This window comes from Rhipicephalus microplus, chromosome 8 (genome assembly GCF_043290135.1).
Source record: "Rhipicephalus microplus isolate Deutch F79 chromosome 8, USDA_Rmic, whole genome shotgun sequence".
Lineage (NCBI taxonomy): Eukaryota > Metazoa > Arthropoda > Arachnida > Ixodida > Ixodidae > Rhipicephalus > Rhipicephalus microplus.
In genome coordinates, this window is record NC_134707.1 from 19,234,587 (window position 1) to 19,259,849 (window position 25,263).

Consider the following 25,263-nt stretch of genomic DNA (forward strand, 5'->3'; position numbering starts at 1 on the left):
AGAGCAACGGCGTCTCTCTTCTGAAACCATACGTCACTATCCATATTCACAGGCGTGGTTATCCAGTATCAAAGTCGGAGGTAAGCAACTACGACGAGACAAACGACCCCCTGCTGGAGAGGGGGGGGGGGGGAACGTGGCCTACGTGAATGCACGAAAGGGAGTTACCATACCCGCCGTTATCGCCAAGAAAGAGGAGAGGTTGATGGCGAGGGTAAGAGAGAGGGTCTCCATCGAGTTTGAGGGCAAGATAGCTACGGAGTCGTCTGCCAGTCTGTGCGTTCTGACGGTGTTCAGAAAAGCATAGAGGCACATAAGCAGACCGATAGAGACAACATGGCACCGTCCTCTGCTTGCACAGTCGTGTACTGGCGCCACCGTGGCGGGTTGGTGTTTCTACTCGTGACGGCGTTTCTGTCTCTCGGAGCTAACGCCGATCGACCGACTAAGTCGGCAGTCTGTGAGTATTGAACCACGCAGTTTCGTGCTCGTTTCGGTTTTGAGATCTGGACGGTCTCTTGGCGCTGTTGACCTATCTTTGTCGCCGTTGTTGCCTGCTTGGCACTACTGCCAACGCGCGTGCTCGCGCAATCGCGCAGAGTTGACAGGTCTCCTTGACGTGGGTTTCCGGTCGGGCAGAGTGTGTTTTTCCTTACCGAAGGCATTCCACGGTTCGGTGTCAGGTGTGAATGAATCGGGTCTGTACTGGGCGTGCCATACTGTTTTGCTCTGTATTGTCGCTGTGCAATGTATAATTGTCGTACAAGGCTAAGCAATAAGGACTGATGCGCAGACATGAATCTGAGTACAGTTACCTTCGAACGATTTACGCTTAGAAATCTGCCGGCTTGTAGCCAATGCTCTTAGTTTAGGTCATGTGAATTCTTTTGGGTAGCCGCGTGTGATGCAAAGTGCACTCGCGGGAAAGTGTTTTTTTTTCCTCCGTAGATGTGCGGGGCCTCCGGACAATATCTGAACAAATGCTTGTTCAGTATTTATGTTGAATCATGGACACGGCAGCATATGTCCGGGCAACCTCTGTTAATTTCTGTATGCCAGCAAGCTAGCGATATACGAACTACATTGCTATTGAAGCCGAGGGTGTGTCTGAAGAAATATCATCTGGTCGGGTATAAACATTGGGGAAAAGATTAAGAAATGGAGTATACCAACATCGGTCAGCGGCCATAAATTTTTTTCACTGAATTGTTATTAAAATTATTGTTATTTTTAAATGACTTTCCTCGTTTCAGCATTGCTGAGCTCATCTGGCTTTAATTTGTCATTGAGCCTCTCACATTCGTTATTCATTTCTACAGCTGATATTTGAAACCATATGCTTAGAAAAACAAGCCTTTCTTCGTATACATGAACCTTCCATGTATGCATTCACAAGCAGGGGGCGTTACTTTCGTGTAGACCATGACACGGTCTTCGTTCGTCAGAGCCCACAGTTTAGTAGCAATACACGTGCTTGTATGGAATTACGTGTCTTACTGCTTTCAAGACAGTTCGTTCTGTTCGTATTGTTCCAAATTTATGTTCACAAGCATGTTATGCGTTAGATTATACTTCAAAAAACTATTAGATAAAAGGTGTCATGCATACGTTGGCCAAAATTGTGAAGCTCACTGAGACTCACTAATGAAACTCATGAGACTCACTTTTGCGCTGAGGATTCCCATTGGACTCAGACTCATCAAAATTTTCCTGAACCGGGCTCACATTCGCGAAAATGTTTTTGAACCGGACTCCGCTGGACTCAAACTCACCTAAATAACTCACCCGTACTCACTCAAACTCAGACTAGCGAATCAATTTGAGTCTGAGTGATGCACTCATAAGTACTAAGTATAGAATTAAAATTTTCGATAATAGTGTCAATGCTATTTAACAAAATTATGTCACGCATTGGGTGCTCTTCTTGGCACCTTTTGATATAGTGCCTTCGAATACTAGTTATGAGTGGTTGCTAACCAGCAAGTACCTTTTTGCATTAAAAAAGACAGCCACATGAGGTACATTTATGAAGAGATTCCCCGGAAGATTCGGTGGAGGGCAAGTACAAGGCATCCCTTTACGTAATTTCCACCTCTAATTAATAAATACTCAAATGGTGTATGAACGATATTGCCACGCTGTGTTGGTGGCAGAAGACGAGAGCGAAGAAGTGAATGGCAGCTGTGGCTGAGTAAACAGTCCTCCACTTCGAGTTCCTGTCTATCGTTTCCTCTCGCGACAGACTGGTGGAGGTGCTGGGTACTGTACTGCAACGTCTTATGCCTGCTGGTCCTGAAGCAGAAGCAACTACTACCAGTGCACCAGGATTTGCTGATATCCATCGAAGCAGCCGCCGTCTTCAAGGACTACCACCACAGTACGGCCCCTTGGCAAGTTCCGTGAGGACAATGTTTGCCACATCCGCAACCCAAACCGAGCATGACCCAGTCGCTAGCGTACCTTGTGTCATCAATACGCCTCGCACACCCAACCCACTCCATGGTGATGCCGGTGAGGATGTCGAAGATTGGCTTGACCATTTCGACAGGGTCGCTGCCATCAATGACTGGGACAATCGCCGTAAGTTGAAGAACGTGTATATCTCTCTTTTAGACGTGGCAGGAGGGTGGTATGCGAACCACAAAAATTCATTCGCAAGTTGGCAGGAATTTCATCGGTAGCTTCGCGAGGCGTTCAGTAACCCCGAACAAAAAGAGAGAGCGGAGCAGGCACTTTCTTCGCAGTTTCAAATGCCGAACGAGAGCGTCGCCATGTTTGTCCAAGAGATGTCGCGATTGTTTCGACGGGCTGACCCCCACATGCCAGAAGACAAGACAGTGCGCCTGCTAATGTGAGGCGTAAAGGAGCAACTTTTCGCAGGCCTTGTGCGCAACACCCCTGCGACTGTGTCAGAGTTCATACGTGAGGCCACAACTATAGAGCGCATGCTTCGGCAGTGGTTGTCGCAGTATGAGCGTCAGACAGCCATGTCCGCTGCGTGCTCGCTTGTACCAGGAGGTGATAACAGGGATGTCCTCACAGAACTCATACGCAAGTTGTACGCGAAGAACTTTGGAAATTTCATGCAGCGTCTCCTCCCAGTAGCGCTGCTCTTACGGACGTCGTTCGTAACGAAATCAGGCAGTTTATCACTCCTCACCACCATCGCAAGTCGAACCTCCCACGCTTTCCTACGTGGATGCCCTACGCGTCTATACGCCGTCGACGGCACATTTTGCTCATCCACCTGCTCGGACCCCCAGACACTTTCCAAGACCAGCCCATCACCTGCCTTCTAAGGTCGATTTTCATCCTGGCCTGCGGAAGACCACCGTCTGGCGTGCACCCGACAATCGTCTTTTGTGCTACCATTGTGGCGTAGTTGGACACATATACCGCGACTGTTACCACCGACGAATAGGCCTACGCGGATTCCACCCAGATGCACGTTGTACACACTATGGTGAGCACCCACAAGAAATTGCAGATTACTTGGAAGGTAGCCATCACGCTCCTGTCCCACCGGGACGACAGTCACGGTCACCACCACCCCGTCCGTCCGCATTAACGCACCGCGCCCGACCCGCCTTTGGTTCCCCTGGTGTCAGTGGCGCAATCACACGCCAGAGAAACTGAAAACGGCGACCTCTGGAGGTGAGGCTGCTGTCACGCGAACCGACAAGTACCCTCCGCCACTGCCTTACGACGTGCCGTTAAAGCCTGTTTCTGAAACCGCCAACAGAACGTCCACTGCCATTACCGTTTCCGTCGACTGTTATCTTGTGACTGCGCTTGTCAACACGGGAGCTGATTACTCGGTGATGAGTGCTTCATTGGCCACCCGTCTACACAAGGTTTTGACAACGTGGGACGGCCCTCAACTAATCACCGCTGGAGGACACCTCGTATCCCCTATAGGAAGATGCACCACCAGGCTGGAGATTTGTGCGTCGGATTTTGTAGCGCCAGTCCTTGTACTGCCCAATTGTTTGCGGCCGGTCATTTTGGGCATGGATTTTCTGCAAGAGTATGGAGCGATAATTAATCTGCACGATTTGTTTGTCAGTTTTGATAACTGTGTTTCTCTAGATTCCGACATCAAGAACGAACATCGTGGCGTGGCCTTACGCGTAGTAGACGATTGCATCACGTTGCCACCTCGCAGTAGTATCTTCGTGCTTGTCGAGTGTCCACGGGAGCAGTCGATTACGAGCATCGCCGAAAGTAACCTGACGCTATTGCTTGAAAGTCGCCATCGCTCGAAGTCTCGTTCAACTCCGAAATGCACCAGACTACGGTTTTAGTTACGAACTTCAGTGGCGAACACAGGAATTTCGTGAAACGCACAATCATAGCTTACTTGGAGGCATTGGATGATTTGGACGCCTTCCCTTTGATTACGACGATCTCGACTGAGAACAGCTGCGATACTGACGTGACTAGTCGCCTCAACGTCAATCGCCAGTTAGAAGAACCTAAGAGGGCAAGGCTCCTCAGTCTCCTCTCATCCTTTAGTGACTGTTTTGCCACTACTTCGAAAGTCCGGCAGACTCCTCTATTGAAGCACAGATTTATCACTGAGTCATACGTCCAAACCGTGCGCCAGCATGATTACCGCGTGTCACAGATGGAGCAGGATGCTATGCGTCATCAAGTGAAACAAATGCTCGACGACAACGTAATTCAACCATCAACTAGTCCTTGGGCGTCACCAGTTGTTTTGGTTAAAAAGAAAGATGGTTCATTACAATTCCGCGTCGACTACAGCAAACTGAACAAGATAACAAAAAAATACGTATATCCTTTTCCTCGCATTGATGACTCCTTGGATCGCCTGCGACACGCCCGTTACTTCTCTTCCATGGATCTCCGTAGCGAATATTGGCAGATTGAAGTAGATGAACGGGACCAAGAAAAAACAGCGTTTAGTACACCTGACGGTCACTATGAATTTAAAGTTCTCCCTTTTGGCCTGTTCTCCGCTCCAGCCAAATTCTAACGAATGATGGACACAGTTTTATCTGACTTGAAGTGGCACTCTTGTTTAGTGTATTTAGACGACGTAGTCGTTTTTTCTACGACTTTTGAACAGCACATTGAGCGGCTTGAGGTGGTTCTTCTGGCTATTCGCACTGCCGGCCTCTCTCTGAAACCGGAAAAGTGCTATTTTGGACATGACGAACTCAAATTCCTTGGCCACATTGTCAGCAGCAGTGGTGTTTGCTCCGATCCTGAGAAGGCCATGGCAGTTGCTTTGTTCTCGATACCGAGATCAAAGCATGCTGGACTCCGCTTTCTGGGACTTTGTGCTTATTACCGCCGCTTCGTGCCGAACTTTTCGAAAATCGCTGACACTCTACAACAACTCGTCAAGGACGACGTCGCCTTCGTCTGGGGCCCCAAACAATCCACTGCTTTCCGCGACCTTCAACAACGCCTACAAACGCCGCCGATCCTTGGTCACTTCGACACCGAAGCAGACACAGATATCCCGCACTGACGCGCGCAGCCTTGGCCTCGGAGCTATTCTCGTGCAATATCAAGATGGTGTGGAATGCGTTTTTGGAATAATCGTTAGTAGACGTGCGTATAAAATTAATGCAGGTGAGGCTCATGATAGTGCTGAAGATTAGCAGACAGGACCATAAGTCGGGAAGTGTAAGTGTAACTCCCTTCGACTCTCTGAAGTGTTTTGCGCTTCTCACTTAGTACTCGGACTCACACTCACTAAAATTTCCCCGTGTCGGACTCACCGAGACTCACACTCACGAGTTTTTCTTGAACCGAACTCACTCGGACTCGAACTCACTAAAACATTACTCACCTCGACAGGCTCAGACTCACGGCTTGATCTGAGTCTGAGTGAGTACGTGTGGGTGGACTCTTGAGTTCGTATAGTGTCATGTTATTTGATTCATATGCAGGCTTTAACGTCACCAAAACTACCATAATATTCTGACAGACGCCGTAGTGGAGGGCTTCGGAAATTTCGATCACCTGAGGTTCTGTAACGTGCACCCGAATCTGAGCACACGGGTCTACAACATTCTCGCCTCCATCGAAAGTGCAACCGCCACCGGCGGCTAGCAACCGAGTACCCTAGGCACTAGATCACCGCGGCCCTTATGGTGTCCTGTCATATGCGCATAAGATCTACAATGTTCACTGATGTAACAGCATGAGCACACATGATGGGCTGACAGAACACGAAAAAACAACATCTTGAGCACAGAAATGACCAACATAAGAGAGTATAAATACAAACCCTATCTCATTGCAGCGCAACACAGAAGAACTTTTCAGTGTTTCCTACACCCGGTAAGCAGGGTCGCTCTATTGAGCTCAACTTGTTAGTGAAGAAAGCCGTAAGTGGCAACACTCTATAACTGAAGAGGTATAGCTGTTTCGAAGCTGGCGCAATTTTTCGTCGTAAGCGAACGCCCACAACCAAGTTCTTTTTGTTTCCTTCAAATGACGTCTCAGGCTACGTCACTAGGCTGGGAGTGTTTACCGAGTAGCCAGTGAACGGCACGTATCTCACTATGTCAAAAGAGAGATAAAAAATACAAGGAAATAAGTGCTGATCGCAGTTAAGTACGCGGGGATACATTGCGCTTGTTCGCAGCACCACAAAGAAATACGACAGATCCACAGAAAGGTATTTCCGCATCAGCGCTTGTCGTCTGTGAAATGTGGTTTGTACGCGACGGCGATTCAGCGTTTTAAAAGAATGAAGCAGAGTGCTGCCACGGTGTGTCTGGCGCTGAAATCAGTTCTTTCCGTGGGCAAGCAACATCGCCGGTTCTGTACGGAGGGTCAAAATCTTCACGCACTAAAGGACCCATAGTAAAGCCACGTTTGCTGTCAGTCGGTATTGACTTCCTGTCTCTCACTAAATGATTGCCTCCAGCCTGCTGCGTTTAGGCGAAACAGGTTCCGCCTCTGTTCGCAGTTATCCACAGCCACTGAGCCTACACTGACCCGCAGCTGAGCAAGACTCTTTCCCGTGTCGAATTTTAGGGAAGAGTTTATGTATTACCGGCTTCGGTTTGTAAAAAAGATCATTCGGAATGCTGGTTTAGCGGTTATGGCACGCGAGTGCTGACCCGAAGGTCACAGGATTGAATCCCGGCCACACTTTTGATGGAAGCGGAAATGGCTGACAGCTGTGTAGATTTAAGTGCACGTTAAAGAACCCCTGGTGGTGGAAATTTCCGGAGACCTCCACTACGGTGTCCCTCCTATTCGCATCGTGATTTTGGGATGTAAAGAGCCCCAACAATTATTTCTATACAAAAGAGCTGCACCGTTGTTGCCCACTGGTCGAGCGCTATGTCGCACGAGTAGGAAGTGGCATTAGCCATGATAAATGTAGATTTATCAACGCGAAAAAACGAAACACTTAAGAGGAAACACACACGTTGCGCCAAATTCTCTTGTTGCTTTGACACGTGCCACGAAAAAGGCCTTGTGTTCTAAGTGAAAAATAAGTTGTGAGTTCAGAGCCGTGTTTGTGTGTGTGTGTGTGTGCTTCTTGTTAAATGTTTCCTTTTTTTTGCGCTGGTAAATCTATCCTGAACAAGAACTAACTCGCCCAAGCAGCAGTTTTACATTAGCCATGAGGTCTTCTCTGGACCACACGTTGGCGCGATAAATCAAACCACTGATTTGACTGAAACGAATAGTCTCGTAAGCTTGAAAAGGCATTTCGTTTTCGCACACCTAAAAAAGATCGCATCGCAACCAAATGATGTCCCACGTGTAAATTTCATATGTCCACAGCAAACTGGTGGCTACGTTTTGGCGGTCGTACTTGAAATCCGGCGTGAAAATGACTTGCAAATTAAAGTCGCTGAGGCAGCATGCAAGAGATGCGTAGGCATTGCTTCCAGTTTTCCAGGGTCCGCACAGGTCATTCCATCGCCGCATGTTCAACTGCGATAGGACTAGCTGCAAGGCGATTGTTTTCTCTCTGTATAATGCGTCAGCCATCGTCTAAGCTAGAGGTCTCCGAGTCAGCTGAGACAAGGGCCACAGTCACAGAATTTAATGCCACAAAGGCCAGGTGAGGGACGAAGGTCAGAGCGGAGAGGAGGGGGGTGTTGATTGATTGATATGTGGGGTTTAACGTCCCAAAACCAGCATATGATTATGAGAGACGCCGTAGTGGAGGGCTCCCGAAATTTCGACCACCTGGGGTTCTTCAACGTGCACCCAAATCTGAGCACACGGGTCTACCACATTTCCGCCTCCATCGGAAATGCAGCTGCTGCAGCTGGGATTTGAACCAACGACCTGCGGGTCAGCAGCCGAGTACCTTAGCCAATAGACCACCGCGGCGGGGCGTTGTAAATACATCTTTTCTTGTATTTCATATAAGGGTCGTTTCAGGAGACACCTGGCAGATTTACATCCATCAACAGGTACCCAGGTCCAGAATGAGAAAACTGTACGCCGATTCTGAAAAAATACTGTTTTTGCCTTACGGTATCGCTTCAACGCATGCATAATGCCCTCATGAAAACAATGCTTTAGACCAGGCATGATTGCGTAGCTCAAGCGCACGCGCTTATCATAAAAAATAAAAAAGCAGGAGAACATAGCTACATGGCGGGTCACGTGTTTGTCACCACTGGTGTAAACGAACTGCATCACTACAGGCCCTTTCACCACTACAAATACTTGCTTAGGATGGTGCACGGTGGTCACAGTTTTGCACTTCGGATTGTTTGTCCACCAGTCGAACACCAGTCTAACACCAGTCCGGGTTACGTTCAGCTCAACCGTATTGGTTTTTGGCAGGTTCAGAACGAATGACAAATGTTCAACCATACCTGACAGAAGTTGTTGCTGGCATGTTTTCAGCGTTGACTAAGCAGTAGGGCTTAGAGACCGGCATAGCCGAAACCTCGCGAGATGGTTTGTCTGTCATAATAAGCGGCGGTACAGCTCGGAGTCGATTTTTCGTTCCTTATACGGAGGCCACCAGTGGGCCTACGTGGGCTGTCAGTAGGATTTCCCCGGCCTAATTGGCGAGTAGAAGAGCGAGTAGTGTTGTTCGTGCGTAACGAAGAGTATGGTGTGGTACATCATTGCAATTTTTTTTATAACATCACGTGAGGACCGATCCCAGGACACATTGTTTAGTAATATTTGCGAGAAGCAACGACATCAGTGATACAACGATCAGTGACTAGGCGGCTTTCTGTTCATGTGATTGCACAGATATGGCTGACAGTACGTATGATTATCGAAGAAAAACAGGTTAGCAGATGGCGATTGCACACGAGTACGCTCTCTGCGCTTGAGCATAACGCATGAAATATCGTTACTTCTCGCCTATATTGGACATTACCGCGCGCAGAGGTCGACGCTCGCGTGACAATATTGCAATTTTGGGCGTAGCCCTGAGAGCCTTTCCCCACGACTCTGAACTTTGTGTGACTGACTCGGCCAAAAAGTTCAAGGGTATGAACCCTTGAACTCACCCTTGAACCCTTGAACCCTTGAAGGGTTCATACCCTTGAACCCTTGAGTTCAAGGGTATGAACCCTTCCGACGATATCTCGGAAGCAGTATCGATCGCTCTTCTCTCCCAATTATCATTTTCGCTGATCAAATCAAGTCACATTAGCCGCGATACTTTAGTTGAGCAGTGCGCTTGCTGCTCGCGCATATGGTTTAGGAACAGCCACGAACAGTTCAACTCTAGATCACGTGCATCTTGTATTCTTATCTGTTTTCCGTATTTTTATCGTAACGAATCTTGTTATACGGCGTGTTCCTGCTGTTTCCTTCGTGGCTGGTCCGCGAAGGACATCACTTTCTAATGGAGCTGACAGAAAAAAAGAGCGGCTGTACAGGTAGGGTGATGACATGCTGGGCGATTTAGTAAATCATTGTAGGGCACGTAGAAAAGTTCATAGAAATTGTCCGTAGTTCATGTAGCTTAGACAAGACACAATAAAGACATAATAAAAAGCGCAACAAAGTTACACGGTTAGATGTTCTGGCTGATTGCTCTAAGGCACTCGGGCTGACCTCTTTTTGACCTTCGTTGGTTGTTTTCAAGTGTTGCTTGATTCGACTGGTAACGCATGGCTGTGGGCAGTAAAGGGTGTAAAATGACAAAAAGCAGGATTGAGAAGCGTTGCGGACGTGCTGGTAGCATTACGAAGCGAGTCGAACAATGTTAATAATATTCGGGGATTCACATGTGTAAACGATGGTATGATTACCGATTGATAGGTGGGTGTGCGGGGTTTAACTTCCCAAAACCACCACATGAATAATGAAAGATGCCGTAGTGGAGGGCTCTCGAAATTTCGACTACCTGGCGTTATTTAAGTGCGTCAAAATCAGAGCACACGAGCCTACAGCATTTTCGCCTTCATCGAAAATGCAGCGGGGATTCGATCCCGCAACCTGCTGTTGAGCAGCCGAGTACCTTATCCACTAGACCACGGCAGTGGGGCAAAGGTATGATTACAAGGCGTGTCGCTGTAGAACGCTCTAAAAATTTCAACCATCAGGTGTTTTTTAAGCGCGAACTTACATTAGAGGGCTTTTGAATGGCGCACGCAAAGTTAGCGGGCGCAGCGTTTGAGTATGGGCGCTTCACCAGTTTTTGATGAGAGTTTCTCTCACGCAAACGCTGACGCACGCTCGAGTCACCCCAAAGGGGCTTTTCGGACCACACGCTATTTAGTATTTTGTTTTGCATGCGGACCGCAAACGCTAAACGCAGTTGGCGTTACGATGCATGCGAAGTGGCAGCGACCGCAACGGTCAGTGTTTGCGTACGCTACGCGAAAACTCTATATTGTACAGCTCACGGACCGCCAGCATTTTTTCGCTATCAAAATGCAACCACAGCTGCAGAAATCAAACCAGCGACCTTCGGGTAATCAGCCGAGCAACGTAACGCCCTAGGCGAACGCGGTCAATGAAGGCTCTTCCATTTGTAATGTAGCGTAATCCACTTCCTTTGCCACGCAGACTACATGGATGATTTGTGTGGATCGGCACACACAGCATCCATCACCGTGGGAGTGGCGGGCCTAGAGTCAGCGGTGGTGCTGCGAGCCACCAAGCATCACATCGACCACGACTTCAACTGCACAGTGAACGTGACCACAAGGGTGGACCGGAGCCTGCTGTACAGCATCTCTTTCCTGGACCTACCCATGACGTGCCTGTCCTACCTGGAGGTACTCGCGGACAACTCTGCTTTAGAGCACACTTGGTGCATTCATATGACGTAACATGTTATAGTACAGACTAACAAAATGTGAAAGGCACCGGACGAAGATTGACATCGTTAACGGGTATATGCGCAAAAGGGTTTGCATGTCGCCTCTATTGAAATGTAGCGGGAAGGAAACAGAAACTGCGACACCATGCTCACGAGTGAGAATGCAATTGCATTCTTAGAGACAAAAAGCGGCATGCTTATTGAAGCTAACTGCGTGACTAACACGGATGAACAAAACAAAAGTATGTACTACCCAGTGCTTTTCACTGCGTGGTGACCGAGATATATTATGAGACTAGAATTACCTTGCGGTTTTCTCTATAGCGCCACCACACTTTCGCATTTCAGTAACACTTGAGTGAAAGCTTTGTTCATGTTTTAGGTGGGGTTTATTCCGCTCATTAGAAAACTAAGCTGTACAGCAGGAGCTACCCTACTAAAACCATGTTTGGGGAATGAACCCTTTAAGCTGTATCGAAGGGAGGGACAAGTTCTTGTCGGGCAGCCAAATGAAATCAGTCAGTTCATAGGTACAATAAATAAATAAATAAATAAATAAATAAATAAATAAATAAATAAATAAATAAATAAATAAATAAATAAATATTAATAATCGATGACTCTGTCCATTTGTGCAGGTGTAACTGTCTATTTTGATCTACTTCTGCTATGCTATTGGTGGCACTTATACAGCTCGAAAGGAGAAGACAGGACGTTGTATATTCATCTTTATGAAAAGGTCCAAAGGGCATCGACAAGCACTTCAGCCAATTAGCCCGACACGATTGTGGCGGTAGCAGTGATGATGTTTCCATGAGCGGGATAAGCCTGGCCTATCTGGCAGGCAACCACTAGACTTGAGCGACTCTTTTCATGTAGCTCTGCTGCTGGTATGTGTGTATTTTTGTCACGATTGTCCTGCAAATCATGCCCGTGTCACGGTTGTCCTGCAAATCATGGCAATCCCCCAAAATAAGGGACCGCTTTTGGGGGTCTTGCGTCCAGTGCAGATGTGGGCGGACCGACGGGACGCGCAACGCTTCTGCCGCAACGTGGACGACCCTCGCGGCAAGGAGGCACACTGGGTGACAGCGCCGCAGCTGCAGGTGCAGTTGGTCACGTCTCGCCACGACTGGAACTACGAGCGCAAGGCCTTCGAGATCGTGCTGACATCGTACCGGCAGAGTTAGTGAAACCTCTGACATCCATCGCGGTAACCATAGTTAAAACAGCGTAAAATGAAACACGGATGACAATCCTCTTCTGTGAACTCGTCCGACGTACAAGTGGCTGTCCTGCATCAATGTTCATGGGTCCTGTGCCTGCTTGTTAGGATCAAACGCATGGCTGTACTTTGTGTATGTCCGCTGGTCCTGTGTTGACTTGTCAAACCTAGACACGTCACTGTTCTGGGTCTACGCTCGCTGGCTCTGTGACTACTCGTCGGGCATCCATGGAGGTGCTGTCTTGTGTCTGTGCGCACTACTGCTGCGCCTTTTTCATTTTGGGTGCTTTCAACTACGGTTACGCACAAACCGGCTCTCATTCTCATTCTCTTTCAGATGCTATTAAGTCACCACCACTACAGCGCGTGGGGAAGGAAGCCGCTCAGTTAGTCAAACAGCGACTAGACACGTCACGTGATATCGCTGATGAGGGCTAGCTTAAAATGTCATAGAAAGTTTTGGCCTTTACAAGCCGACCCACGATATGATTATGAGACACACCACTGTGGAGGGCTTCAGAAATTTCCACCATCATGTGTTCTTTACCGTGCAGTCACATCGCACAGTACAGACGCTTCCAACAATTGGTCACCATAAACTGAAATGACCGATATCAAAATTATGACCTTCTAGTCAACAGCCGAGCACTGTAAGAACTGTAGCGCTACAGCAGACCAAATTTAAAAGAGAAAATCAGGAATTTTAGGGCTCATTATATTGTAGGAAAATGAAAACCAAGCTTTTCATCTTCGAATCGCAATTTATAGCTCTATACAAAGTCTATTTATTAATTTCTGTTTAATACATAATTTCAGCTAATACCTTACAAAATATGAGAAATGAATTTTCGACTAAGAGCACGCTACACAGCAAAGTCCAAAGACACGTTGCAAATACTTTCAGTTCAGAACCAAGGACAGTGAACCAGATAAGAAGTATTCATATGAAAATCTATGAAACTTGAAACACAAAAGCTCAGTGTGTTTCGCACAATTGGACGTATTTTTAGGTCTCATGAACAAGTGTTACACATTTCGAAGCCATATTCTCTGCACTTATTCGCAATGCAACGTAACTAGGTCGGCAACTTGCTGCTACAGAACACTGCTTACGCCCGCGACCTGAAACACAGGTCTCCACACTTGAACGGTGGAACTGATCCCAGACGCTTCAGCTATTAAAGTAGCTGGTCGCCGTTTTTTTTGGACGCATGCGCAGGCCTTCATTTCGACGGCTGCTACAAGGGCGAGTACCAGTGCGGCAACAAGTTCTGCATCTGGCGGGAACTCACTTGCAACAACGAGAACAACTGCGGCGACCTGAGCGACGAGAACTGCAGTGAGTACATGTCAGCACGTGTTTCATCTAGAGGGTTTTTGAAAATATATAAAGAGGCTGCGAAATGCAGAAAGAAATATTGAGTAAGAATCTTCAACGTAGGGTAAGCTCAGCCCCGAAACGCGCTCTATAAAATGACGGAAGTTCTCACTAATTAACATAAGACGTGCAACATGTAGTAATAAACATAGGGCATAAGTTCAGTGGATGGAAGCTTGAATATACGAAAAATGCCTTTACACGAGGTGTTCGTGGAAAGAACGTTTTGACCAGTAATCCCGTCTTTTGCGAGAGAACATTGCAGAACACAAGGGTTTTTATGACCCGTTACTGTTACACATTCAGTCCTATTACGTGTAGCATGTCAGAACATGTAATGTAACATTGCGTAAAAGAGTAATACGGTATCTTTGAGATACCGCTTAATGTACCAGCTAACACTAAGGAACGAGAACTTTTGGTCTAGCTCATTGACTGTAGTTAGTACTTTTTTCTTTAAGGTACCTTGTATAAACACTGGTTTTTCCCCACGTTTTTCCCCACCTTATGGATATTCTTACTGAGTACTGTAGCCAGATGAGTTTGTGCATGCCATTATTTTCTAAGTGACACGATGGTTCAGGGTAACTTGTTCTAGATTAGGTGTATGTGCTCTGTAGAATGGTCTGCATGTTCAAGGACACTTTTAAGCAGTTGTTGACATGCAGTCTTTATTTTATCGTGCATCACGCCTTTATACGTCCTTAAGATAAAAAAAGGAGTGCGACTGAAGCAATACAATAGGAATAAAAGCAAGATGTACGCGTGCCTACGTTTTGCATTTTCGCTAGTTGTATAATTTTTTTTCATGACACAGAGTCTCGCAGCTCACCCAGATATCTATCCTTCTGCGCGCATTTTCTTTATTGCCGTCCCACTTGCGAATACCTTTGCCCAAGTGTGCCTTATCTTTTTTTCTGCTGAGCTATATGAATGTGCACGTGACGGAGAATAATATCTATATCCCTGAACTCTGACGCAGTGTCGAAGACCCTTGCGGTGGCCGTGACCATCGCTGCTGGAATCACTGTCGTCGTGCTCATCTTCGCCTTGATCGCTTACATCAGAAAGCGTGCTCAAGGGGTACCACATGTAAGCACACAGAGCTTGGGGAATATGGTGATGATACCTTTACGGCGAGGCTGTTTACAACTAGTCTTTGAGTGTGTGTACGAAATTCGTTAGTGCGGGCGTGTATTCGAGATAGCGGACAAACCGCACCAGTCTTGGCTGGTCAACTAAACCTTACAAGGCCTCTTTATTCAGCTTAGACAAGCCGAGGGTGGTAGCCATCTTTTTATTCTCAGTGGATGCATTGATTCTGCCGCACCACCCTCTGAGAGCTTTCTGCCCTTAACGTTGTCTTACACGGCCTCCGGGATCGGAAGCACCTCGACTGCTTCTGCACTGCCTCTGTGACGGAACTACCTTTGACGAAGCAAGTACGTTATATGACGTCATGCAATGAACTCATCACGTGATGTCCCATAATTCATTATCACCATGACGTCACGAACTTTGAGGAACGGTGACGTATTCAGGTAATGATGACTTTTTGCATGATTCATGTTGACGACACCGACGTGGGACACCAGTTAATTTTTGAGTTTGATGAGGCATCTAAGGTTTTCGCTTTAGGATGAAAAAAAAAGAACACACATGCGGCAAACACCAATTATGTTTCTGCAACAAACGACAAGCGCATACGGCAAGCCAAGCAAAAACACGCACGTCGCGATAGAATCAGTCACGCTGCTCTACTAAAGAAAGTTTAAATGAGGAGCATGTGCTAGACTTGAATGAAGAGACTGTTGTTTCTGCAGGGTACATGATCAGTTAAGGTTCAAAAATCTGTTTTTTCCCTGTGCAGCGTGTGAAGAACCTGCGCGGATTATTATTTTCCACAGGTTAGAATGGCTTCTTCATTTTTATCAGCATGCCAAACGTACTTGGGAACGAAAGAAGCTACCAAAAGAACTGAATTCCATAATCAAGAGCGCATATTCCGTATATACACCACTTCTTTCTTGATAGTCGTATCTTAACTACTAAATCAATATGAATACTGTATGAATACTGCAAGCATATTTACTGCTTCAATTAGACATTTGTATGTTATAGCAGGGGCCCGAAACTGCCGTGTATGCGCCATCGGCAACGTGGCTTCTATCACTGGCGGCTGCCGGGCATCCAACTCGAAATAAATAACAAACAGACCATTTAATTCATGACGTCGCTGGTGAGGTCACGAAATAGAGGGAAAGGACAAAAACGAGAGGAGGAGGGTTGGCGTGAAAATTATTTTTCCCCGCTTCGCATGCAAGCGGAATGTGTTCGTGCCTGATGTCGGGCCAGCTGGGCGCTCGGACGATACGGCCATTGGTAAAGTTTTGTTGATTTTTTTTGTATTTTGTTCACGAGTTCGGAAGTGGCGAAAGTTAAGTGAACGATTTCTCATTTAGAAGAAACTCGATTGACACAACTGAAATGAACTTTTTATTGCATGTACTGTATAAAAAAAAATGTGCATACACGTAGTGTAGAAGTGTCCATCTTTAAAAGCAGCTTTAATTTACGACTGACACATGGACATAAGGAGCAAACATTCAACACAGAACAACCAAATCAATACAAAAATTATCTACAATCACGAGTAGGACACGTCGTATTTGACTGAGCCACGTTTGTTATGACGACGCACATAGCTGAACTTGAGTACCAAACGAGACTGAAAACGAGACGTCGTTGGAAACTGTCCCTGCAAGCTGTCTAGTCGATCGTCAGATAAGTTCATTTGTCAGAACGTTGGCTCCAGCGACATTATTTGTAAGAATGTCTAAAAGAATTTAGTGCGTCACAGGTATTTAAGTGATACTAATAAAAGCAAAAACTCACAAAGTTTCAAACCGCGGCTACATGACTTTCTCGAACTGGAAAGAGCCTATGATGACTTGGTACATCATTAGAACTACATGCCAGAAGTAAAAAAAAAAAGCAAAGACTTTGCTTTTTTTCTGTTTCCAGAAAACAGAAAACAGAAAACACGAATTCAAGCCTTTCAATACACGTATTTGGCCGACAGCAGCTTGGATGCCGTCTTCACCAATTAGTCTAGCGACACTGCACTTCTGTCAGCCCAGTCAGGCTTGCTGACAACTGGGTTTACTCATGTACTCGTGCAAAATCAATGCCTGCTCAAATAATGAGTCCAAATTAATGTACTCACCCGTTGCGATACCACCTAGAAAAATATTTTCAGGCCTGCTCACTGCCGCCATGACGTCACTCGTTTTGCCGAGCAAGTGCGCGTACGGCAGGCTGCGAATCCGTGGCCACCAGCGTCCCCGCTAAATGATAAAGCGTCCGCGGCGAGTTTTGCAAGCTTTACAGCTTTATTATCACGTTTGCGGCAAGAATGCGCTAGTGCAAGTAATGTATTACGCTTGAAAGCATTCAGAGATGTATCTGTGAACCATTTCTTCCACGAAAAAGTGAGAAAAATTCTGTAGTAGCTTTGAAAGGTTAAAGGGGCCCAGCAACACTTTTTGAGCGTGGTCGGGAAACACTACCAATCGGTAGTAAAGGCTCCCGACAACACCCGAGCCAAATATTATAGCGCAGCACGCGGCCCGGAATTCACAATAAATTATCAAAATCAGCTAAAAATTGCTGTCTATTCTCTCGACAAATCACGGAATATGCCCAAAAAATCACACGTAGCAAGCCCACCTATCAGCCATTGTCTGATTTGAATACGGCGCGCTTGCTCGTTACAGAGATCGCCGCGGGAGGCCACTATTTGTCCACGCGTGCGCGCGCGATCACACTGAGAAAGCCGCGCATTGGAAGAAAAAAAGAAAAATTGCTCAAGGTCATGAGGCGCGCGTGACGTTTTTCTGTGGCCCCGCCATCCCTTCCGGCTTAGCTTCCAGCGCTTTCGTCGGGACGAGAGAAGAGAGAATGCAATTGCAGCATGCGACAAACCTTTGTAACTCCACTCGCAATGAACAGATTCCTAACGTTTTTGCGGCGTTGAAATCGTGAGGCAATAAGCTGCTCCAGTGAATTCATTCCATGGTTACTTGAAAAAGCGTTTCAGGGCCCCTTTATATCATGCGTATCGATCAAGTAAAAAAAAACTGCACATTCGAACGTGTGGCTGATTTTATTCATTATTTACACACACTCCGCACACACACATTATCTAGAACATGCAGAGAAACTGTTTCTACACATTTGCAATGTTTGCCCCACCGCGGTGGTCTAGTGGCTAAGGTACTCGGCTGCTGACCCTCAGGTCGCGGGTTCAAATCCCGGCTGCGGCGGCTGCATTTCCGATGGAGGCGGAAATGTTGTAGGCCCGTGTACTCAGATTTGGGTGCACGTTAAAGAACCCCAGGTGGTCGAAATTTCCGCAGCCCTCCACTACGGCGTCTCTCATAATCATATGGTGGTTTTGGGACGTTAAACCCCACAAATCAATCAATCAACATTTGCAATTTTTCTGTAGTTTTAGTTGTACTCTTTCGAACATCTGTCTTCGTAGACACGTATAATCATTGAGGAGAGTGTGTGCTGCTGCCACGAGCATGTTATTCAGCACAATATCAGAGTGATGACCACCGCAAGAGAAAACAAAATCTTCGTTTCACAAACATGTCTTGAGATGGACTCGCGGAGGGGCGTTTCTCTTTTGCACTGGCCCCTATCGCAGTGGCACATAGTCGCTCCATTAACTTAGGTCTTGGGAAAAGTGTTAGTACTAGGTCTAGATTGACCCTTGCATCCCCCGTGGGTGCTTCTAGTGCACTGATGGTCTTCGGATCACTATATTTAGTAGTTTTCTAAAATATTCTATCTTGAAGTAGCGCTCACACACCGGAACACCATTTAAAAAAGCACTTTACCGTAAGTGTCTACACGAATATAAATTTTAAAGAAACATATTAGGTTAAGATACTGGCAAGACTGGTGCAAAATTATAATACCGCAATGAAGTGGTTGGAACACCAGCAAGGAAATACTTTGCACAAAATCAATGCACCAAGCAATGCAACAGCATTCCTCCAATGTTTCTGAATTAAGTAAACAGACGTAATACAAGAAGTCCGCTGCGCTAATCGCCGGTAGCAAAATATTAACCGACACTGAAAGAAAAACGCTGGTTCTGAAAACGTACTGCCAGGCCCAACAAGGCAGAAGCACACAAGACGCCTTTATTTTAGGACAAGAATGAAAAATGCCATCTGTTTCATTAGAACGACTCAGAAATATGTAATATGAACACATGCACATACCTTTGGGTCACTAAGAAAATAGATTTCGCCGCCAGCTCGACGAAGGACATGCTCTCATTTCGTTCTTCGGTTATCCTCACAAAGCGAGAGCACTCGCATCCTCGGTCTCCTGGCCGTGACAGTCCGCCACGCAGCATCGCTCAATCATTTGGATCTGCAGCCGTACAGATTGCGAACATCCAAAGCACAAAGCGCATCACATATCCACGCTACGATTCACGGACGCAGAAAAACACGCCATTCTGGAGTCGCTAACAAGCACACCGGCACGCCACGAAAACGTTCGTCAGGCTTGGCAATCCCCGTCTGTAGAGCGATGATAGGAAGCGTTGGCAGTTCTGTGCAGTGAACCACACCGGTCTAAATAGAGTGACGTTTGAGCTCACCGCAGAAGCAGTGAGCAGGCATGAAATTATCTAGGCGGCATTGCCCGTTGCCGCAAGGAAACCGGAAAAAAACTTTCGCGGAACTGGAAATCCCCTGTTAATACACTGCAGAGCCGCGAAAAACACGTGTTGCCCGACTTAGTCATCTTTATCGACTGAATGATTGACCAGCGTATACCTCACTGCGGCTACCGTTCTATGCCCGCCACAGCTTGTCTTTATCTCTTTTCTAGTTGACATGCTAACCGAGCGAGATAACTGGGCGCGATACAACTTGTAATATATATCGCTGAGCGAGTGGCAAGAAAGAGCAATGCAAACGCTATGAACTCAAGTCAACTACTTCCCGAGATTCGCCTGATTAATAGGTAAAAAAACAATAGGGAAGAAAAGACACATAAAACAGCAAATTTTCTTATGATGGCGTCGAATTTCTTTAATTCGTAAAAACTTGTGAAAGACAAGAAATGCGCACATCCATATCAACCTCATTCCGCTCAATCCCATTTTTGGATGGCCGGCAAACGTTTGTTCAGCGAAACCGAAACTAGCGCCGAGTTTCCGGGGCCTGGTTATAGCTGTTTCTTTAAGGTGCAGGCTTGTATAGAGGCTGTAGACAGACAGGGATGTCACACACAGCTATAGAGTCATAAACACCTGTTATCTCTTTTCTTTATTATTTTGTAAATTTCATTATTCGGTTTTCCGTGAACAGGGTAACATGACGGTAAATATGAAATACCTAAGCTGCTTCCCTTTCCGGACTCCCGGATTCTTTATTTACATAACGTTCCTGCAAAGTGTATCACTTAGACGGATTTGAGGACATCCAGACAAATAATATGACAGAAAAAATTCAACTTGCAATTTGGCACATTTGTCGCAAATTGTCCTTTGTCCTGATATGCAGGACTTGTCGCGCACCACAAGCTCCCAGTCGGTCCACAGCGCCGGGTCGGGCATATCTGGCGCCTACGACACCACCTACCGCCCTCTGGTGGGCAAGAACATGTTCATGGAACCCCTCTTGGAGGTGCCCAGCATACAGGTCTCCGGCGTTCCCAGCAGAACGTCATCCGAGGACAACGTGCCGCAGCAGGCACAGGGCAGCGAAAAGCGACTGAGGCCCTGCATACGCTACGACCGGTCCGTGTCGAACCCGATGTGAAAGACTTTTCACACGCATGTGCAGAGTGGACGACGAGAGTGATGTTGGACAGTGTTTTGTTGGTGGCGACGAAGGCATGGGCGCAGGATTGCTTAGGCCTACGAAGGGTTGCCTATTAGTGGGGGGGGGGGGTGGAGGAGTGTTGATGCGAGCTTTTTCCACTTCAAGGCAGAGGACTTCAGCGGCGTCTACTGCTGCGCGGCTGCCATATTAGTGCTGACGGCGGTTCATCGCTCTACGATGGCGCCGCAGAGACGCGCGAAATGCGGGCAAAAATTGGCGGCGTGGCGGCACCAGTCCCTTGAAAAAAAAAAGGCAACACCATAAGGGAGGCGCTCGCATCGAGGCACACTAGCAGAAGGCTTATCGCAACAGCCCTCTCCCATATCGTAAAGTGTATTGAACAAAGGGTTCAGAGGGTGTACAACGAGTCGTGTATCGAAAAGGAGAGCTGGAGAAACATGAAGGCTTGAATATGGCCCGTCATATGTATCTCAGGGTTCCCCTTCAGGGGGAGGTGAGTGAAGGCCCGTCGCAGTGCACCTTCCTTATTATGTCGATGATGAAGCTGATTTGGCGCCCCCTCCAAGTCTAGTGCCCTTCCTTCCCTGTTATTTCAGTGTGTGAGGCTGGCTATGAGCCCCTCGCTTTTAAGTGACTAGAAGGGTGGCTGCCCTCCTCCCTTCTGGCCCTCCTCATGCGCACGCCTTTTTGGTACAATACACTTTATGGTTACTGTATAAGTGAGCTTGAGGGATGCTTGCTTCGACAAGCGTGTGTGCTCGAATAAACGGTGTACTCGCAAACCTTCGAGAACACAGAGAGTTCATTTCTTAAGTTCCCCAAAAGCAAGCTCTCGTTGTTCCCTTATCACAGTGTTCTAATGTGATTGTAGATGAGTTGGTATGATGGCTCGTGAAACACATTTTCATACATGTGGTGAGTAACATATTTTTTTAGTATTGACTCTTCACGGAATATTGTATTCGGCTTCAGCTTGTTTATAACAACTCTGGGAACGAAGTTGACATTTCAGCATTCTGCGCTATGATTTTGCGAAGAACTCGGCGTACGTGCTTCAGTATAATATAATTTTTAGCCATTCGGTTCTCATCTAAATACGCGCCATGCGCCTTTAAAATTCTTCAAGTACCAATTAAGGCATGACATCAGCGTGTGATGCGGTTCACGCATTTGGCTATGCTTATTCATCACTCATTGATTGACCTTTCCACCTTGACGTGTATGCCAACGTGGGCTGAAGAAATGACTCATACTAGCATTAGAAAAACGAATGTAGGAAAAAATAAACAAGGTGACATGCCGCACTATGCTGAGAGTTGTGCACGTCTGACGTCACTACGTTTCCTTTCACGTCTGAAAAAAAAATGTCATTGCAGTTGCAGTGAAATAGCGGAGCAAAATGAGCAACATTATTTTTTTACAAGTAGGCTGGTCACACTTTTCTCTAGTTGTCTGGGAAGAGTCCTGTAGTACACCATCTTACCTTTTGTTAAAGTCTCAAGCTGAATGTTCACTTGAAGTTCGTCACATTAAAAAGCGGAGTGTTTGGAGCGGAAATGTCGGATGCACTGACGTGACGGCTTTTTTTGTTATTTCTTTGTTATTGATCCCTGTATCGCAATGCCTCAATGTGGTTATAGGTGAGTGTCCTTGGCTAAAAGATGATTTCGTTCCAAGTATGCGGCTAGCAGTTTGGTTCTGTCTAAAAACAGTCCCATTTTTTGGCAAAATCATGTGCACTAAGCCAGGTACGTGGTCCTGCGAAATTCCACGCACAACGTAGCTGATTGTGCATGGTTGAAGAATGGGCAGTTATGCATCACAACAGCAAACACATCCACGTATGTTTAAACCACCAAGACAAGGTTACGTTATGAACGTTTCTTGTCCAGGCTACGCTCAAACTCGGTCTGTGACCACCCTCTGGCCGCAACGAAACCACGGCACATGTGATGCAGCCCGCCTATTTTGCGACGGGGCAATCCGCAATGTGACCATGCCACGCATGCGGTGGACATGCATAGGTCTGCGTTTAGGCGAGCTTCGCCACGTCCGTTAAAAATTTTTGCAGCACCTTTGTGCTTAGCTCAGTTTTATTATTACTAATGAATTTATTGATGTTTTTACCGGTTTTTATGGCCACCTTCTTTTATCAGTTATGTTTGGGCAGCTCGTCTACAATGTGCCTATTTCTTTCGCTGCAGTTTACGCATCCCTCGAGGTTCCATTTTTTCTGATGTCTTCTAGCGTTCTTAGTTCTTGAATTTACTGACAAGTTTACCCCGATACTTGATTCATGATTTTGTCGTGTCACCTAGATCTTGGCTCATACCCACAAGGGAGATTGGCCACACTGTGCCTTATAATAGAAGCTTTTTACACAACGCTTGCTAAAAAAACAGAGAAATTAGATAAGAGCAATCATATTAGTCCTTAAAAAAGTGAGAAGTGCAGAAGAATTCGATAGACCAGAATATATAAAACAAATTAGCAAAAATGAATAAGGGAAACAACGAATCGGATATATCTGGCCTTCTTTTGGGAGCACGTGCCCTGTATGAGTGGCCTCATCATCACCGTAAACATCGGCACCGCGACAAGGCGTTCAAGCAAGACGAAGATGACGATCAAGAGAACGCGGACGCGCTGCTTCTCTGGCCTGTTCCTGCTCGCGTCTGTGAGCTACTACTTGAGCAGCCGTGACGAAGCAGCGATCACCGGGACATCCACGCAAGAGGCCGACGCGATGCCCGGCTGGAGTCTTCACTTCGACAGTGGCGACACGTTGTGGGACGTTTGGGCCGTGCGTCGCGAGTGCCTCTACCCTCAGCAAGTGGTGTTCTTCATCTGCTCGGGACCGCAAAACTGGAAGCGTCGCGCGGCCATACGCGACTCCCTGTTCGAGGAGAAAGCCAAGGTCTTCTTCAATTGGACCGGAATGTTCGTCGTCGAAGAACCACCAGAGGACACCGCCGAGTACGCCTGGACACACCTCGAAGCCCGGGTGATGGGAGACGTTCTGTTGGTGCCTCGTGGAAGACAGTACGCGGCACGGAGGACGATGCTTCTGGGGATGCGTTGGATTCGCCTGCACTGCGCCCACGCCCTTTATGTCATCAAGGTAGACGATGACGTCCTGATCGAGCCGTTCGTGCTTTTCGAGTACCTGATGAGCAACGTGGAACCGCGAGGGCGCTTACTGCACTGCGCCACCGTGACAACATCCAGCAGGAAACAGATCCCACCACCCTGGACGAGAGCGTACGGCGTCGAGAGGACCGTATTCGACAGCTCGTCGGTACGCAGCTTCTGCGTCGGTCGCGCCATCATCATGAACATGCCCATTGTGAGCGACTTGCTTCGTGTGTCGAAACGGCTGTCTCCTTGGTCCCGTTGGTCCGAGACGGCTTACGTAACGGGTCATCTGGCCTCAGCGGCCGGCTTGGGTCACGCGGACCTTGGAAATCGCGTGGCTTGGCGAGACTCGGAGGCCTACTCTTTCGTCGACGGTGGGTGGTGGATATTCTTCCACCTCGGGAGCACGTTTGCCGCGACCACCTTGCGGAGAGCGCTGTGGCACCAGGGTATTTGGAACGAAGCCCTAGGCGATGACAAGATCCGAAAGGGACTGTCGTTGAGAACCAAACCGGCGCAGTATGACCCAGAACTTCGGTATTTTTACGATGATTGAGATATTTGAGTAATGTGGCGTCTGGAGAAGTGATCCTGCAGCATTTAGCATGATAGCTGCAGTCAGGCTTTGCCTTTATAGTTTTTGTTAGGTGATGTATGTGAACGTTGTTATTTAAGTTGTGTAGCTTTTTGTCAGAATCAAGTTGTAAATTGATGTCAAACTTATCGTTTCTGCACCTCATTCATTTTGCGCGGTTCATCTTTTCTAAATACATATAATGTGCGCAGAAGTGTCGGTAGTTCTAGACGGAGTTGGTGTGATTCCATGACAAGTGAAAAACGAGAAAAAATACAGTGCTTTTTTTGTCAGCCCATTCTGTGCGCCCTGTGTCATTTTTTGTGATAATTCCTGATAATTGTAGAATGTGTCATTTCTATTTCTTTAGTATATACGGCCGACTCTGATTGAAAAACCGGTTGTAATGTAGGAATTTGCTCTTTCATGCGCTGTCGCAGTATATGTCTGAGTCAGTAGTACTAGCTTGAAGAAGTCCGGCACAAGCGTATGGCATATACGACGTAACGGTGGTTTTACAAACGAGGTCTAGTGGACGAAGGCGCAAGCATCCCATGTTGTTTGCAATGGCCCCATTCTTACACGGCTTATAGCAAAACGCAGCAGATCAGTATGTAGCAGATAGAAGGTGTGCTTTGAGATGAAGAATGAGTACCATCTAGTTATTCACTGTGTTCCATGTACACTCAACTTCGTGCCACTTTTGAGTAGAAGCACCGTCATGCCAACTTGCAGTGCACTGAATCAACGAAAAACATTGTCGCGAAAAGAAACCCTGTAGTGGTGAGTTTGTTGCATGTTCAGATTGTTAATGATGTCTTG

At 46.9% G+C, this 25,263-nt stretch overlaps 2 protein-coding genes across 2 annotated transcripts; both read left to right on the forward strand.

Moving 5' to 3' along the window:
• Nucleotides 1-259: 259 nt before the first annotated feature.
• Nucleotides 260-21,514, forward strand: LOC119164218 (uncharacterized). Its single transcript, XM_037416357.2, has 6 exons — nucleotides 260-460; nucleotides 10,999-11,210; nucleotides 12,265-12,439; nucleotides 13,699-13,818; nucleotides 14,840-14,949; nucleotides 20,451-21,514. Exons 1-6 carry the CDS (start codon nucleotides 337-339, stop codon nucleotides 20,706-20,708), a joined length of 999 nt encoding a protein of 332 aa, XP_037272254.2. The 5' UTR covers nucleotides 260-336; the 3' UTR covers nucleotides 20,709-21,514.
• Nucleotides 21,515-23,352: 1,838 nt separating this feature from the next.
• Nucleotides 23,353-24,423, forward strand: LOC119165232 (acetylgalactosaminyl-O-glycosyl-glycoprotein beta-1,3-N-acetylglucosaminyltransferase). Its single transcript, XM_037417416.2, has one exon. The coding sequence runs from the start codon at nucleotides 23,353-23,355 to the stop codon at nucleotides 24,421-24,423; it is 1,071 nt and encodes a 356-aa protein (XP_037273313.2).
• Nucleotides 24,424-25,263: the final 840 nt, after the last annotated feature.

What these genes read in the sequence shown, in the direction of transcription:
- LOC119165232 (XM_037417416.2), top strand. Translation starts at nt 23,353, where the DNA reads ATGACGATCAAGAGAACGCGGACGCGCTGCTTCTCTGGCCTGTTCCTG.
- LOC119164218 (XM_037416357.2), top strand. Translation starts at nt 337, where the DNA reads ATGGCACCGTCCTCTGCTTGCACAGTCGTGTACTGGCGCCACCGTGGC. An exon ending in ACCGACTAAGTCGGCAGTCT is followed by an intron (nt 461 to 10,998) that starts GTGAGTATTGAA and finishes TTTGCCACGCAG; the next exon opens with ACTACATGGATGATTTGTGT. An exon ending in CGTGCCTGTCCTACCTGGAG is followed by an intron (nt 11,211 to 12,264) that starts GTACTCGCGGAC and finishes CGTCCAGTGCAG; the next exon opens with ATGTGGGCGGACCGACGGGA.